Below are 17855 nucleotides of genomic sequence, written 5' to 3'. Positions count from 1 at the left end.
GTTGTTAACATTGTTTAGAATCACAAATTTAAACCGTTTAAAATTAGTTCTACTTCATCTTGAACTGTCCCCATCTCTACCTCCCTATATTGATACCCCCACCTTGTCCCATTTCCCCTTTTTCAATCCCATTTGGAGTGCTTATGTGCCTAATTTTATCTATTGGGATAAAAAAATATTATTGGCTTAGTAAAATATTGAACAACTTTTAAAGATTGTCGTACTTTTTGGTAACTTCTATGTATTACATTATCATCACAAAAATATCTCTATTACCAAAAAATATCAATGATCTAAGGTTATTGCAACAATTATATAATCATTTAGCTTGCTAAATAGATTTCTTTTAGTATTTGATTAAAATTTTATTATATATAATAAAAAATAATATGTAGAGAAGGTAAATAAAGATAAAAGGTACTTAAAAGTTAGACTAAAAGATACTTGAAAGTTAGACCAAAAGATACTCAAAAATTAGACAAAAGGTACTCAAAAGTTAGTCCAAAACATACTAGCTTTAAAATATATATACATATAAATATATAGCAAAAAAAACATAATTATTTGATTATGTATAATATTATTATTCATATAAAAAAAAGTTATAATAATTATTCTCTTTTAATAAAACCATGTATTTATATCATCATCTTTTATTATTTAATATTTATAAGAATTCTTACTGATTTATAAGTAACATAAAAATTATGCTTATTAGTACTCATTTGTGGTCTTTATGTAAGTTTTTTGAGCTATAGATTATCATGTTGTTGAAGTACTCAGAATGAAAAATTGAATTTCCTGGCCTGTAACTTCAAGTTCACCTCAAATACAGATTATTGTTATTCGTGTATTAAGACAATTTGCATGATACTCAATTTTGCATTGATTTTATTGCAGTGAAAATCCTGTAATTTGATTCTTGACGAATTAATAATCATGTTTCACTCTGTTTCGGTGATAGATTGATATAATGCATAAAGTTAATCATGCAAAAGTGATGCAGTTGCCAGAGTACAATGTAGATATTATATCATGGGACTTCGTTTACAAGAGGGAAAAACAATAAACAATAAACAATAATACACATACAGTAAATAAGGATGATATCAGGGTGCACATCTGGTGTAGCACGAAAAACCTGGTGAAGTGGCATAGTTAAGATTAATATTCTCGTATTCAGATTATTACAACATGCATTGTCACCTTTCATTTCTAATGCAGAACATATTGTTGGACTTTCGTGCTCTCATGTGTCATCTCCAACATGAAAGGAATTCCTTTCGTTCTTGTCGTTAAACATAATATTACAAATAGTGTACAAGGGCCCGAGCTTAGGCACAGATGCTACAACTACGAAAATGAGGTTTGCACTGCATTTGGTGCAAGCCAATTCAAAACCAGCATCTAGAGACGTGTACTCCTCGTATTCACCAATCACACCAGTATGGCCACACCATATCTTTCCTATTGTGGACTGAGCGTGATAACTAGAACAGTCCTAGCATTTTGCAATTCAAATCATGACAGATGGATATGGGAGTCAGTCCTGATGGATGCCACAAAGAGGCTGGATGTGCTAATTCATTTTAAGAAGGTGTCTCGGTGAAAGGCAGGATGGAGGCCTAAGTCACGGTGCGAAGGGATGTGTCAAGACCGGGACAGTGTATGCTATTACACCCATACAGTACGTGGAGATAAGTGACAGGCAAAGGTATGCATATGCTCGCCACCGCTTGGGACTTTGGCGGAGAGAGAAGATCTCAGTAACAAAAGTAGAGACAGTGCTCATGCACCCAAGAAGCCCAATCTGAAGGCCCCTACAGAGCAAAGAAGCATCCTCTGGATTCTGCATTACACAGAACTGGTCAGATTTTCAATTGATTTACAAGTCACCAACTGCCAACATCTAAATCATCCTGCTGCAAAGAGATTCACACGTCTCCGAAACATTGCAATTCATCCCCTAATCCTAACCGAACAATCACATGCAGGAAAAATAAACAAAATCCAAATATATGGGAAAGAAATTGTTGATTTGCAGGCGAAGCATACCGAAAGAATCACCACGGAAAGCACAGCCTGCAAGACTGATGCTACAAGATTGGTCAAAAAAGTTCCAATCGGTAGCCACTTCAGACGCTGGTTCCTTCCGATCCCCTGTCCGTTTAGTCTGGCTAAGCACCAGCGTGCCCAAACACCAGGAGGACCCACTAAACAAGATAACCACAGACGCCTTCGTACAGCAGAATTTACGTCAGTAACTGTGAGACCCAGGGAACCCGCCCATAGGATAGTACTAGTGACCAAGAAGATCAGCATTCCAATCTTCCGACGACGAAGGTTATCAGGAGACGAATCCCATTGCTTTTGCCAGCCTCTACGAATTCTTTCTCTCCTTATGTATGTGAGAACTGACCGTAGTAGTTTAGCAGAATCTATGCCTAACATAAGCGACATCTGAAACAGCTCCATACCTGCAAAAAGCTACATGTTAATCTCTGACAGCAACTTGACTTCTCCAGAAAAGCACGCAAAAGCAAGAATCGGCATTGCAAAGATCAAAACCCTAGAATGAATTCTAAAACCACCTTTGAATGACCAGAAAATCTGCTTAGGTGGACAAGTACAACTCTTACCTACAATTAGACTCACAATGGAGCGCAACCAGAATCCGTTTGTAATAAGGACAATCATAGCTTGGTTCCATGAAGCATAGGTTGTAATACTGCCCATGAGTCCAGTCGATAACCCAATTGCTAGTAGTTCTGAAAATGCAGCTATGTCCCTTTTCAAAACAACTCCAACCCAACCCATGAAGAAGCATCCAACCTGCCAAGCACAAGTCGGCCACACAATACCGTTTTAAAACAAGGATCTACACACCAGTCTAAGAAAATAATACCTCATATCCATTTGCAGCCACCATGAGTATTGCGTAAATCAAGAAATGCTCAATCTCTGTAGTCAAATACAAGCTGCAATATGTAAGCAGAAAATTAGTTCTCTTATTAAGTATGAAGCCATGCATAAATGAATTTCTCACCATGTTAGATGGCATGTCAAACAACAATGGAGTGGAGTCTGATGTGATATGTAGATAATCTGAGAACAGTATTCTCAAACCATACCTGATGCAGACCTGCACAAAAAAAAATACTATATAAAGATCTTGTGAATCCCGATAGTCATTTTACGCTGGTCTTTACACTAGATAATACCATACTTCAATGATAATCATAATTTATCAGATTCAGGAAAGCCACCATGAAATTCTGCAGATATGAACGCTTCAACAATAATAAACCCTGAACTATCAACATATGCTGCAAACATATTTAGCACATTGCTCTGGGACTACCTCTGGTTACATCACACTATGAGATAGATGAAACACGAGAACAATTCGCGAAGACAACAGTGGTAGCTCAATGAGATTAGTCTCACACCCCTAAGATGCCAAATGTGGTCAGATGAGCCAATGCCGAGATGTACTCCAATGTTGGAGACAGCCTTTCAGAGCGCGCCTGTTCAGAGACATTTGTAAAACTGTATGAGACATAGATTTCGAATTTGAAAGTATCACTGACATAACTGAAGTACTTGTAAGTGCAACCATAGCAAATGCATTAAGTGTCACTAAAAATGAAACATGAGAAAACTAGTTTGAACTTCTTACCAGCTCAACTCTGACCGCAGACAAATCCTGCCCAACAGACATGGACGGATTTTGTCTAGATGAAACATTTGAGCGCCTACTACTATGATCATCTTGTACACTCAGAGCACTTATATCATCTCGAATACTCAGAGCGCTTATATCATCTCGCATACTCAGAGTGCTTAAGTCATCGTGTTGTTCATTCTGTTCAGTTACAGATGCTGAAGAAGCAGAACTATCCCTGTCTCCACCTCCAACTTTTATACGCTCCAGATCAACTCTTGTCTTCTCCTGAACAGCCACTAAATCCTGAAAATGGGAATAATCAAAATCTGGGATTGGAGGAAGCAACATAGATTAACACGAATACACACACACACACACATATAGTTTCTTTTTGTTTTACGAATTTATTCCTGTTAGATATCAATACTGGAATAACCAACTCCAGCTTTGCATCATCGTCCCTACAAGCGTATATACAAGAAAACTGCACACGAAATCACAGATTGATGCCTCGGTCGGTAGCCATTGATAGCAGGTATATAGGTAAAGATAAACTTATAAAAGTTTCAAAACGGCGAGATATGCGCATTATGGAGATGACCTAAAGATTATTCACTGTACAAAGAAATGTGGCCAGGCTTTACATTTCAACGGGAAAAGGGGTTTGACAGAAACATTTCTAATGCATTCATATTCTGACTTCACTAGCGATTACTAAGATGGACACAAGGATTCGTCCACTTCGTTGATTTGTTGAAAGAAAACAGATGACAAACGTAAGACACAAATACAAGCGATTCTGAACCAAAGACATTAACCTAAACGCAGGGCAGGTTAAACTTTTGCATAACCGGAAGAATTAAAAGTAGCAATGGAATTGGATAAAGACGAGATCGACAAGTAATACATTTTAATCAGCTAGGGTTCAACATAACTGCTAAAAAGTAAACATTCAGAGTGCATGATTTCTCTGCTCCGCTCGGTTGTAGATTCCGCGTGGTCATACAAGTAGAAGACAGACCTCTCGACATTATGGTCCACAGGGAGTTTGGTCCTCAAATTAAAGGAAGTAGGTTCTACATCCCTCTTAGTTCCACCCATGATCTAACCAAGGATCGGCTATGGCGCCTCCAAAAACACTTCCCCGCAAGGAACAAAGAGCACAGCACCAAATTGCACCTGGTTGAGCGTGGCAGCGTCGACATGCTGCTCCAGGGCCAATGCGGAAAGCAATGCAACTGAATCAATATGGGAGGAGGGCGAGCATTGCGCAGCGACGGAGGGCGGTATGCTCTGAGGCAGAACTTGGACACTGTGATGCAACGCCGAGGACTGACCGCTGGGTGCACTGGAAGCCTGCCATCGCTGCAACGGGAACTGCGAAGTGCGATCGGGTGATTCAGTTCCATTTCCCCCTTTCGGCAACCCGGCCATAGCTCCCGGGATTCCTACCTTCCTTCAAAACGCCTATCCTCCAAAACTACGCCACAGAAAACACCGCACTACACCAACGAAGATTGCATTATAGAAACGAATTTCCCCTTAAACACCTCCAGAACCTCCTAAACATTCCCTACTACAGCTTCGCAACAGGGTTATGCCCCTCGAGCCACCTCTGAAATTCGCCGCATAGTGAGAGTTCATTTTTGCGATCCTCGTGCGAGACATCAGTGAAGAGGGTCACAGGGACGAGAATGGTTTGACGCTCAATGAATGAATACTGTGGAGGCACTGTTACTCTGTGTGCCTCACACACTTTGTGGCCCCAAATGGAAACGAGCCTCTCGGATCAGACACGAAAGCACCTCCCCCGGTACTTGGCCATACCACAGTCGATCCTTCGCTATTTAAAGGATTTCGAGGCTCTGACAATGCAGAGTCTCCCGAATGATAGACTGGTACTTCACCCACTTTTCCACTGCCTTGGTTGATAGATGTGCCTTCCCTGCTACTGCCTCTCTTGGTTTTCGAATTCGGATAAGCCAAGGGGTTGTTTCGTCGCTTTCCACAAGTCACTGCAGTATACATGTATATTTCACAAAACTATAGAATACTCCAAAATTTCAAGACAAACTTCAAAGCTCCCTGACGCGACCATAGTGCTATCTTTTTCTTCCTAGCCCAATTGCGAAACGCCGGTGCTTCAGTAGGTTGGGAGTGTAGTAGATGAGTCGCTTCCGAGGTCAAAAACTGATGTGACACTGGCAAAAGACTTTCTCCCCAAAAGTCCGATCCAATTTTGAGAAGTTGCGGACACTTAACAGACCACTAATGCATGTCGTGGTCAGACAGTATCCTCCATGCCCATGGTGTACTGCTTTTAAAATCTGGCCAATGGCTTCCTTAGGGCCTACTGCAGCAACCGCCTTCTAAGAGCAGAAGTCTTCAATTTCCGGGCACAGGCATTACCCAGCAATATGCCATCTGGACTTCCGAGGCAGTTTTATCTTGGAGAAAGCATCGGAGAAGCTCTTGTGATGAGAATTGTGAAGTTATTCAGGTACTGAAGGCTGTACTCACAGCACGAGATCTCAGATATTTACAATAGAAGCGACGCCAAGAAACCACAAAAGTACCAAACTTTTCAACATACAGGCCCTCTCCCATAGCCGAAAGGTTGGCTTGAGATTCTCGAAATGTGATACGCACAAGCAGAATGTTGTGATATAGTTTCCTTTCTAAACATCTGCCATCCAAATAGCAGACTAAACACAGAAATAAAGTTCTTCACCCTGGAAAATTACGTAACATGCCCCGACACTCACTTGTTGCAAACTTCCTGCATGTGGTCATTGCTTATTGAAACTGCCAAAAGCCAGCTACTCGTATCCTTTCAAATTTGTTGTATGCACAATGTCGCAAGAACGACAATGAGAAGGTTTTGGAAGGGTTAGATGAACACACATTGCGACACACCTTCCGCGCATAAATTTTACTGTGCACACAAATTGCATTCAATAAATTCGAGGACCCCGACACACTTCCTGTTAGCACCCTTCACGAACACCAAAACGAGGTGCTCAAACTACGCAGGTTACTCATAGCTCCTAAAACACGATCTCAGAACGATATGCCTCTATGGAACTAAGAAAACGTCTCATGAATCGAGGAATTAAAAAATAAATATCCAATATACAGCAATCTTCGTGTCATGGCTAAACCTGCAGCCCCCAAATGTGGGTCATCCAAATTAAATGTTCTCATTACAAGATAGACTTCCACTACTCCACTCCGGTCCTTCCCTCCAAGACCACCTCACGACTAAAACTTTTGACGGAAAAAATTACAATAGTCTCCACCCACGGACTCCGAAAATTCTTTTACGTAAATCGGCTAATTGAAAAATGCAATGTTCCCAATATCCGAAATGCAACAGCTACAATGCCCCAGAGAGTTGCCCATAGCTGGTATACCCGGAGAACTTACCGCGCATCGGAACCTCCTACCTTAGCCACAAATGAACCTACACTCTACACAACTGCTGAAGCGAGTGTAACAGGCTTCGTATCAAACGCACGCACAATGTTTGAACTGCTCGTGCGAAGCCGGAACACACAAATCCCGCATTTGTCCCCTCTCCATCCGCCCTGTCCCCATTCCCGGCAGTCCGATGGGAAGAAGCCACATCCGCGGCACAACGTCATCGTAGATAAAGAGATGTGCAGAGAATGACTCCTCATCTCTGCCTATTCTGCGCATCGATCAACTACTTCGAAGCCGCCTCTTCAGGGAGGAAATCAATAGTATCCTGCCATGTGTCTATCCGGGTTGGACCGCCCACCCATCCCACCGTGTCGTTGCTCCCGAAAGTGACGCAGTAGAGCCGAGGCCTGCACAACAATAACATTTAACATAAGGGCTTGTCAGCTGGTGCCGCCACAAGACAAGACACCTATCTCGCCTTGCATTCATTGCATGAGGGAGTACCAGAATGTCAACAACAACGCCCTAAAGCAAAAGTTAACATCTGCGAGGGCAAGTCCTCAACCTTCTCCTTGGCACGAGGAGTGCCCGATTGTGACAAAGCCACCAGTGGAGGAATTGCTCCTTCTTGCAAGACCAACGCGCGGTGCCTGTGGCTATTCGTACACAGCTGAAGCAAAGCAGCAGCCGCGTTTTCCTTTCCCTTTTGCGATCCGGCTTCCACCACCTCCACCAGTGCAGGAATACCCTGATGTTCGCCGATTGCCTGCCTCCCTTCCGAAAACGTCGCCAAATTCGCCAATACCGCTACTGCTTTATCTACCATTCCTGCTGCCGGGTCCGCCATCAGTTCCACCAACGGTCTTATGGCCCCAGCTTCGACGATCCGTCGTTTGTTTTCATGGTGAATAGATAGATTAAAAAGGGCCGTAGCAGCATCCTTCTTACCCCGAGGACTACCATTGATCAGAAGATGAACCAACGGAGGAACGGCACCAGACGCACCTATCGTCACGTTGTTATCATCCATCACCGACAAACTGAACAATGTCGCAGCCGCGTTCTCCATCGCCTCTGCATTTCCCACCCGCAGCACATTTACAAGAGGTCCTATCGCTCCGGCTCGAGCTATTTCGGACTTGTTATTGTCGTTGATCGAAAGATTCAACAATGCCGTCACTGCATTCTCCTGAGTCTTCGCGTCTACGGAGCTCAACAACGCAACCAGCGGTTCGATTGCTCCCGCATTGGCTATAGTCACGCGATTCTCCATGTTGTGTTTCGCCAGCATCCGCAACTCGCAAGCCGCCTGTCGCTGCGTTTCAGTGTCAGGCGATTGCAGGTCCAGCACCCACCTTTCCACGTCTGATTGAGCAGTGCCTCCGGAAGTGTTGTCAGAAATAATCCGAGGCAAACAGCTATCCCTGTCCACCCCACGTCGCCCAAACGATGGTCTCTCTGGAAGCCTGGCCGGAGACTCCGGCTCCTCGATAAACACACCACTGCCACCCTGGCTGAACGAACCGCTTCCGTTGCTCGACATCGTATGTCCATCCACGTGCGCGGCAATGTCCGGAGTGTCCGGGTACCTCTCCTGGGCCACTTTGAAGGGGTCTACTGGAGAAACAGGAAACAGTGAGCTGGGCGCTACAGACTCATCCTCCGCCCTTGAAGCAACACTACAATTCGATCCCGTCCGAGAATGCGAACGCGAAGGATGTTGATCAATCAAAAGGCCGCTTGGGGATCGACCTAGTGAGTTTTGCCCTGCCAATTCACCGGAATCTGCAGTCGAAGGGCACCGACCGCTCTGGGAAGGCTCACCCTCGTCCCCTCCAAGACTCACGCTCCTCACCCTGTCTCCCAACTCCCCGGACCCACAAGCATTGTTCAGCCGCGACGCAGCAGACCTCACCCTACCTGACCCGCGCAGTGACGATCCCAAAGTAAACCCTTTGGCAGACCTAAGCGTCAAGGCCGCCGGACTGGACAACTCCGAATCTGAATCTGACCTCCCCGCTGCACCGGGAGATGGCGGCTGCAGGCTGTTTAAGTGAACATTCAGCTGCACAGGTCTCGGAACGGGCACACCGTGCGTCTCGCACCAGTTGGCTATCAGAGCTTTCACCGTGTAATTCGGAATTAGATTCCTGCGAGACAGCTTCTGGTGAGTTTTTGGGCACCGCGAATGCCCTTCGTTCAGCCAATGCTGGATGTATATCCTTTCGTACGTCTGACCGGACGCCAAGATCACTGGATCTGACATCAATTCCCCAGAGAGAGGGCATCGGAAATCGGCGGGAATTTCCAGCCCTTCTGTCGCTGCCCCCTCCAACAAACCCTCCATTTGCTTCACCAACTGCAGTAATCGTCTGATCAGTTCCTCCTCTGATTTGTCCTCCTGCGCCCCTGCTTCCTCTCTCTCTTTAGTCAAAGCCTGCATCCACATCAGCGTTAAGTCGCGCACTTGAAAGCAGTATTCAAACGTCAACCCTAAACACAAGTGGCGCTTCCAGTATCTCTGAGTCTTTCTCTTCCCGCACCTGTAACTCTTGAGCGATGTTCTCCTTCGATCGCAGATGGAGCTTCTCCGCAACCCTCTCCAATGTTTCCCTTCTGGGTCTCGATCCTTCCCTCTGCTCTCTCAGAAGGGTTTCTATATTCTCCCCGACACGCTCCTCCGCAGGTTCTGCGAAATACCTCGATCTTCTTAACTCACGAGTCACGAGATCCACCTACATCATGACGCTGTCTCGTGAGTTTGAAAATTCCCAAGTTGTATACGTTGGTCGTGCTTAGTGTCTGCTTAAAGAGAGACATGATCCCCATCCAAGGGAACATCTACTAAAGTGAAATTGCAGCCAGCAGGGGGTTATACCTGTGAACGAATGTGATCTGAAACTCGCAGGAACACCATAGGCAAGCTGTTCAGCGACCGATCGATCTCCAAGGTCACGTCCTCGAACCTGCTCAGCAATCTTTGAGTGCGGAGATTCTGCACATTCAGTGTGCATGCTCCATGAGCTCAAAGCGAACCACCCGTGGTGTGCAGGCATTGGGGTTCCAACACTTCAAACCGACACAGCATCCCGCTAAAGATGCTACACATACCGCTACACGAAGCTGATCAGGTCATATAACTACCCAAATATTGGTACAGTATAATCAAATATAGAGAAGTACTGTTCCGAAATCGCATATTCCAACGTCGTCAATAAGCACCCTAAATCATTACATACTCCTATATCATAATGTGGACAACACCCACAGTCTAACCTTAAGAAATACGAGCCAACTCTTCTACTGCAGATAATTGTACCATCGAAGAAAAAAATGTGGCAATTACAAGATCTTCCCAACCCTGCACAGACTCGCCTGAAATCAATACAACTGGCATGCGGGTCAAGACATGCGACCCTAAGAAAGTGTCAAAAGCATTACAGGTACTTCCACTACCACGGTAACTCTAATGTTTTAGATTGAAAAAGGCATTAAAAATATCTTCAACTCTAGGTTCTTACGCTAGGATCCTCACAGTTATCATACAGCATTCTAAATCGATGAAACACAAAGCAGCGAGCGTTGAAAAAAGCCTACAAAAGCACCCTACTACTTTTAGAGAGAGAGAGAAGAAAAAAGAAAAGAAAAAAAACAAACAAACAAACTCGATTACCGCGCACAGGGAAGGCTCCGCACTTTCAAACGAAATCGTCAGGAGCAACCACAAATCACTGGCGATAAGGGAAGAAAACTTCTCAGATCACATTCTCTCATACGGGGTGGCAATTATGCAGCACTAAGCACGATTTTCCCAAGACCCCTTTATGATCCTTCACTCACGACCCACACAGCTCCTCTTTACCGATTATTATTCGGTAGCTACTAGCAGTTACTGCCTAGCTCAATTCGTTGCGACCGGAACTAAAAGTGCCACAAGTATCTTAGCACACACTGAGGAAGCAGCGCTCCTGTCTCACGTGTAAAGAAAAGGCTAGTGGCTCAAACGATTTCAATTATTCTTCGGGCCTGTTTACTAGAATATGCATTTTCACATTCACGGAGTGTATCACTGCTCCAGAAACCAAATTATACACTCCCCAACTTCACAGTGTAACCCCATCGAGCTCTACTGATCGCTTGAATGTCAAATGTGTCAGTGTCGGTGTCGGTAACCAGGATCCTAGAACCAGTAGCGCACCACCTTCCGATCATAACCCGAACCCCCACTGAACCAATGCACTCTTCTTTTTCCTCCAAAATAGCCATGCAGCATTCTACCCTCTGATCGCATGGCCATACCCACAACCCTAACCCAAATAACCGATAACTCACCATGTAAACCCGGCTGCCATCGGGCCCGCACCGCTCCAGCAGCTCCTTGGCTTTAACCACCGCATCCTCAACATTGTCGAACCGAAACCCAACCACCGGCGTCTTGGAGTCCAGCACCTCATCCACCAAAGGCCGCAAGCGCCTCAGTCGCTCCACGAGCGTCACACAGTTGGAGCGCTGGAATGCAGCGCGCTCCCCTACCACCACGGCCTTGTCAATGACATCTGCAAGCGCGCTGTGGTGCTGGTTGACGACCAGATTGCCATGGCTATTGTTCCTGTGGATCCGCAAACGTAGAAGTGGCGCTCGTGAGGCAGAGCTCTCCATGGACTAAAGCAGTTTCTGTGAGTTCCTCCAGGGCTCCCCAAACTTCACACTCGCCCACCCTCTTCAGATTCCTCCACTCATCAGTACTCCATACATCGACCTCGCCCTCCACGATCACTCTCACTCGCTCCCCCCAAAGCTCTCTCTCTCTCTCTCACACACACGCACACTTCTACTTCGCTCTCGCTCTCTTTTCTTGTCCCGAGTATCAGTCTGTTGGTCTGACTAACCACTTCTCTGGGTTTCAGCAAGCGAGCGAGCGAACGAACAAGAGAGGCAGGGGATCCCGAGTGATCGGATTGCAGACAGCTTCAAACGCGTTGCTGTGAGGCGGCCTGGTTGCGAACAAGGCGACGACGGAAAGATGGCCCGGCCGACGGAGACACGCTTCCGAAGCCATCATCCCTGATGCCCATGTTGCCGACCGAGAATGGGCTGCTGGGGCTGTGGAGGGCCGGGCAAGGAAGGAAGAGTGGACGGAGACAGCCACTCCCCGGACGAAAACCCATGGACGATGCTCTTGTCCGATGGCGGGGACCCCCTCCTTCATTGTAAATTACTTCGGGGCGCTCAATCATTAGAACTGCCCTCGTTGCCGACGGACAGACAGACGATCGGAAGGACGGACGGACGGGGACGGTAAGTTTCCACGCCCCACTGACCCATCCATCCAGGCTTGGTCGTTGGTAATGTATGCCCAGCTCAACGCTTTCTTCGTGGGGGGGGGGACCCAAACTGATCCCCCCTCCATCTCTTGGATGATGTTTTATGGATGAAAGTTGTTCATCCTCTTTGAGGGTTTTGGTGAAGAAACCCCTTTGGTTTTGTATGCATGGGTGAGTGATGAGAGCCTGGATGAGGATACCTTGGAATCTAATAGAAAAAAGAGAGAACAATTGGTGCTTGATAAAAGGGAAGAAAAAAATAAATAATAAGAATAATAATAATGATAAACAAATAATAAATAAAGGATGATTGTCAACTCTAGGAATCAAAACTCGAGGGCTCAACTAGCTACCTCACACGCAACCACCACGAGCCTCACAACCTGCTCTTCTCCCTTTATACTTTTATTATAACAATTTAAAGTATGTGTGTGTTTTTATTTTTAATTAAAATAAAATGTGTGAACATAAGTGTACTTTCATCCATTTCGTACATCCATCCGCCCATTAGTTCATTCATTCATCTGTGTGTGCAGCCATTATATATCCCCTTTTGTTTGTTTTTATTCTTTCTTTCTTTTTTGTTACACCCATCTGTCTTGTGAGATAATTTGTAGATTATGAAATAGTGTATCATGAACTGCAGATAATAATTTTAAAAAAATAAATAAAAACAATTACAACAACCAATGAACAAAATTATTCTCAGTGAATGTACATGTGACTTTGATTTTCAAATTTTCTTGATAATGTTATATTAAAAAAATTATTTTCTTGGAAATTGTAACATTATGCAAGAAAATAAATTTCATAATATAACATTATACAAGAAAAGAAAGAAAGAAAAGGAGATTTTTTTCAATTCAAACATTTTTTATTTTTAATCTAATCTTTAGTACAGCTAGAATTTTCCAAGGATCATACAAATAGTACATGTATTTGTATACACACAACATACTCATAAGTCTTCAAACTTGTTTCAAGTATAGTCTTCACATAACCATGAATTATAATATCAACCTCCATGAATATCACAATACTTTAAACTATCATGATTTTGTCATGGAATATGAAGGATTACATGAAACTGTGCTTCAAAATAACAATCTGTTTACTCCTTCCTCATTTTTAAACCATGATGTTTTATTTTTTTAGTATTTTCATTTAATAGTATAGCTTGAACTCATTTTTATAGAAGTAGTTGTAAACTTTGATGGAAAGAATCTCAAAATTTTTCAAACAGAGATCAAAAATCACTCCAACTTTTCTTGTATTAGATTATAATAATAATAAATTAATTTCATTTCTTGTTTAGATTAATTTTAAAACGAATCTTATTAGTTTTTTCAAATTAATGGTGCCAAAAATTATTTGTAAACATTATTTTATTTTTATTCTATACAATATGTTCTTTAAATCATTTATAATTATTCTTATCTGATGCTGATAATCCTATTCTAACCAACGTAACTGCCAATAGTCAACATCAATCATAGTTTTGTCTTCTCTATTTTAAATCACAATGGAAATCATGTATATATATATTGTCTAACCAATACCATCTGGATATGCTCTTCTTTGAATTTACATGCTAAAAATTAACTGCAATATTAAAACTTTAAAAGATAAACTCAATGATTTTAGATATGAAATTAAATATTGATTTAACTTACCAAACAATGGCATTTCATGTTAGGCCACAAATATATTTACCTTATTTAACAGAAATTAATTCTAGTTGGTTGATATTGAAAAGACATCTCTAATGGAACATGATGTGTGCCTACTTTGATGTCTATGACTACAATTTGTTTTTGTTTTTGTTTTTGTTTTGTTTTGTTTTTTTTTTTTTAAGTTTAAAAATCAAATTAAAATGAATATTAGAAAAGATTAAGTTAAATGAAAAAATGAAGCAGTATGAGATCTACAATCAAGTTAAGGTATTACATCCATTAGAAAGACACAATGTATTTTTAAGAAGTGATTTTTGGAATATACTGTTTGATTACATCATGAGTACTAATTTGTCACTAATGACCACATTTTGGTTATTTGTGCTGTTTTGTGGTGATTAGTTTGCAACATCTTAGTACACTTTTATTGATATATATCTATTATACTAATAATGCATAACCTGACGCTGAATAATTTTTTTCTCATTATTTATGTATGGATTTATATATATGGTTTAATTTATTTTTTTGTAAAATAATTTTGAATTAAAATAGTAAAAATATATCAAAGGAAAAATGAAAATATAATAGAAAAGAAAGACACTATTTTCATAAGTAAAATATCTTGACTCATATACACTAAAATTACCAAAACAAAACTACATTAAAAACTTACACATTTTTTGAGGGCCCAATTAATCACACACTTGACTAATAATGAAGTTTTGATAACTTTAGAAGTTTAGAAAGTGAAATATTTCACACATTTTTTTTTATATATATTTGGTGATAGTCAAAAGTTTGTAAAATCCAATAATTAATGTGGTACTAACTTGTGAACTCTTCTGAGATATAATAATTTGTTTGGTTCTTAACTTTTGCTTCAAAACTACATGTATGTATATATGTATGTATGTACGTATATATGTATTTGGTTGAAGTTGATTAGGTAGATTAGCCAATCAGTTTAATGAATCATGCTTTCTAAAGACAATTGAATCAGTCCTATATTACCAATATACTATATTAGTTAATCCAGTAGCAGACATAATGAAATGATGGTATCGTTGGATTAAATTCAATATGATGATTGACTAGATGTAACAGAATGTCCAATTTTTTGTTGTTCATAGAAGAACATATAAACACATTTTGAAAAAAATATATATGTATATATATATATATATATATATATATATTCAGTATAGAAATGTTGATACAATGTTTTTCAGAGTCATCAGGAGCTTCTACATCACAATAGGTCACATTGTATCTTCAAACTACATTTGACAAATGAATATTTACTGCTTCAAGTGTTTTCCATGGATGGATATATTATCTACAGAGATAAAATTGTTATGAGTAAATTATATATTATGTTGGTATCTATTTTATTGTGATAATTTTGTTTCCAATTTTAAGATCATTTGTCAAATAAAGACTTTTATCTTTCGAGAAAAACCAAAACCAAGTAGAATATTTTAAAATTTTAATTCAGATTTTTCAATATATATATATATATATATATATATATGAATGGATTCTTTGGTATTCAAAATAAAAACTAAAGAAAATTAAATTTAAAATTTTAAGATGAGAAATATTATAAAAATACCAAATTGATCCAAAAAATCAGAATAATCATAAGCAATATATATTTGTAAGTACTATTATTTAGCTCTTAATTATTGTTTATAATAATCGACCAGATAAGATTTATCTTATTTAATTATAAGTATAATGATTTAACAATTTCAAGTCATAGCCATACAATTAGATGCATTTTATTTTCCCAAAATACTTTAAAATCAATTTTTTTTATATTTTTTGTTACTAGAAGTGGATGTTGACTAAAAATATAACATATAGTATTTTAATTTTGATTATTTTATTATTATCTCATTTTTTTATTAAAGATAAATCAAAACCAGAATAAGATATAATTGACACATTTTAACTTTTAATAGAAATAACATTATTTTTATTATGATATTGTTAGAAACATTTTTCAATTATTTGTTTGTATTGACTAAAGGTTGAAAACTGCTTTAACATGTTGTTATATTTATTTTATTATTTTTATTGATCTACAACTAAAAATACATGTATCTAGATATGTTTCTACTAAGTTATTTGGATAAATAGTTTCAATGAAGATTAAACTATATTAGTACTGCATTAGCCAGTAGCATTTAAGATATCAAAATTTATATGTGTTAAAATCTTAGATAAATACGTTTAATCTTCAACAAAATTTGTAGAGGTATTTAATTATTTTTCATTATAATTCAATCAATTTCACTTTTTTAAAACTAGAACTGTATTTGATCTTGTTGTAGGTAAATGGTTATTGTTTCATCTTTCTTTTCTTTTCTTTCTAGAAACAATGGATTTTATAAACCTTTGAAGAATTTTAAAAAATAATAAAAATTGATATTAAAATTTATACATATTTTATTGTATTTTATTTTTCCATATAGATTTGATTGAATTTTTAAGACTAATTTAAACCATGATAATATATATATATATACTTATTAGTAGTATAGAATAACCGTATTGTTGTAATGCTTAAACTATATCTTCGTTGTGTTAACTTAATATATATATATATATATATATATATATACATATCTCTATATATATATATATATATATATATATTATTACTTTCATTTAATTTTCTATTATCTATTTATTGTGAGTGTTATTAAAAATCATGTATATATTTTTTAAATCCATGAATACTAATTATTAGTATTGATATTCTATTAGTTTTTTAAAATAATTTTTTAAAATATGATTTATAAATATATATATATATATATTTATATATATCTGTGCATAAAATTTATAATTCAATAAAATATGAATAACGTAACAATTACTGATATAATATTTTAAATATATAACTATTATTTAAATATAACTTATGTAATTAGTGGTTTTGTTAAGATCTATAAATAAATATAATCATAAGTCAGATTGACTGTATGAAATTTGTAGAATCAATCCAGTGGTTTATAATTCAAGTACTTGTTTTTAAAATAAAATATTTATTTTCAGTAAATTTAAATATATTTAAAAAAAATAATCAAAAATAAAATTTAGTAATAATTGTATATATAATTTAATAATTTTTTCTATATGTATATATATATATATATATATATATATATATGTATATATATATATATATATATATATATATATATGTATATATATATATATATTTTGTTTTTTTTTTCTTAGAATCTATATTAAGGTTGAATAATAATAATAATTTTAATAATTTATATATTAGAATGTTAATTTGTTATTTATATAATTATTTTTATCTTGTAGAATGATGTTATACTTATCAATAAATTTCTTTATAAGTTATAATATGACATAAAAATTTTATTATTTAATTATTAATTATAAAGTTAAAATTTTTACTTTGTTATTAAGTCTATATGTATAATTCCACCTACAAGTGATGTAGGCAATCTTATATATGTAATAATTTGCACTAGAGTAGAAATCTCATTTAAGTGAGAGTAATAAGTAGATACATAGAAAATCCAAGAAATCAACATTGAGAAGCTGTAAAATTGATTCTTTGATACTTAAAAGATATCATTAATGTGAATTTTTTATTTGATTCAAAGTACAAGAAAGTGACTAAGTTACATGCTTTATTGATGCTAATTTTGCAAGAAATTCGGATAAGAGAAGGTCTTTTAAAGAATATGTCTTCACACTAGTTAATGGATTTGTAAGTTA

At 38.6% G+C, this 17855-nt stretch overlaps 2 protein-coding genes across 4 annotated transcripts; both read right to left on the bottom strand.

The window, feature by feature from the left end:
• Window positions 1–1256: 1256 nt before the first annotated feature.
• Window positions 1257–6501, bottom strand: LOC112283520 (uncharacterized). 2 transcript variants are annotated; one of them, XM_024522286.3, is made up of 7 exons: window positions 4847–6501; window positions 3680–3970; window positions 3450–3527; window positions 3047–3142; window positions 2640–2832; window positions 2056–2477; window positions 1257–1849 (listed from the first exon to the last, which is right to left on the bottom strand). In XM_024522286.3, the coding sequence occupies exons 1-7, from the start codon at window positions 5099–5101 to the stop codon at window positions 1631–1633; spliced, it is 1554 nt and encodes a 517-aa protein (XP_024378054.1). In that variant the 5' UTR covers window positions 5102–6501; the 3' UTR covers window positions 1257–1630. The 2 variants fall into 2 exon arrangements, with proteins under 2 accessions (XP_024378054.1, XP_024378055.1); XM_024522287.3 differs by having other exon boundaries at window positions 3680–3952; window positions 4847–5292.
• Window positions 6502–6816: 315 nt separating this feature from the next.
• On the bottom strand, window positions 6817–12157 carry LOC112283518 (U-box domain-containing protein 4). Of its 2 annotated transcripts, none has more exons than XM_024522281.3 (5): window positions 11423–12157; window positions 9969–10085; window positions 9634–9825; window positions 7656–9527; window positions 6817–7497 (listed from the first exon to the last, which is right to left on the bottom strand). In XM_024522281.3, exons 1-5 carry the CDS (start codon window positions 11747–11749, stop codon window positions 7405–7407), a joined length of 2601 nt encoding a protein of 866 aa, XP_024378049.1. In that variant the 5' UTR covers window positions 11750–12157; the 3' UTR covers window positions 6817–7404. The 2 variants fall into 2 exon arrangements, with proteins under 2 accessions (XP_024378049.1, XP_073390806.1); XM_073534705.2 differs by lacking the exon at window positions 11423–12157 and adding an exon at window positions 10367–10432.
• Window positions 12158–17855: the final 5698 nt, after the last annotated feature.

Source organism: Physcomitrium patens, chromosome 6 (assembly GCF_059467195.1).
Source record: "Physcomitrium patens ecotype Gransden chromosome 6, ASM5946719v1, whole genome shotgun sequence".
NCBI classification, from domain to species: Eukaryota; Viridiplantae; Streptophyta; class Bryopsida; order Funariales; family Funariaceae; genus Physcomitrium; species Physcomitrium patens.
Note: the sequence above shows the minus strand (reverse complement) of the source record. Positions and strands in the feature narration are given on the sequence as shown.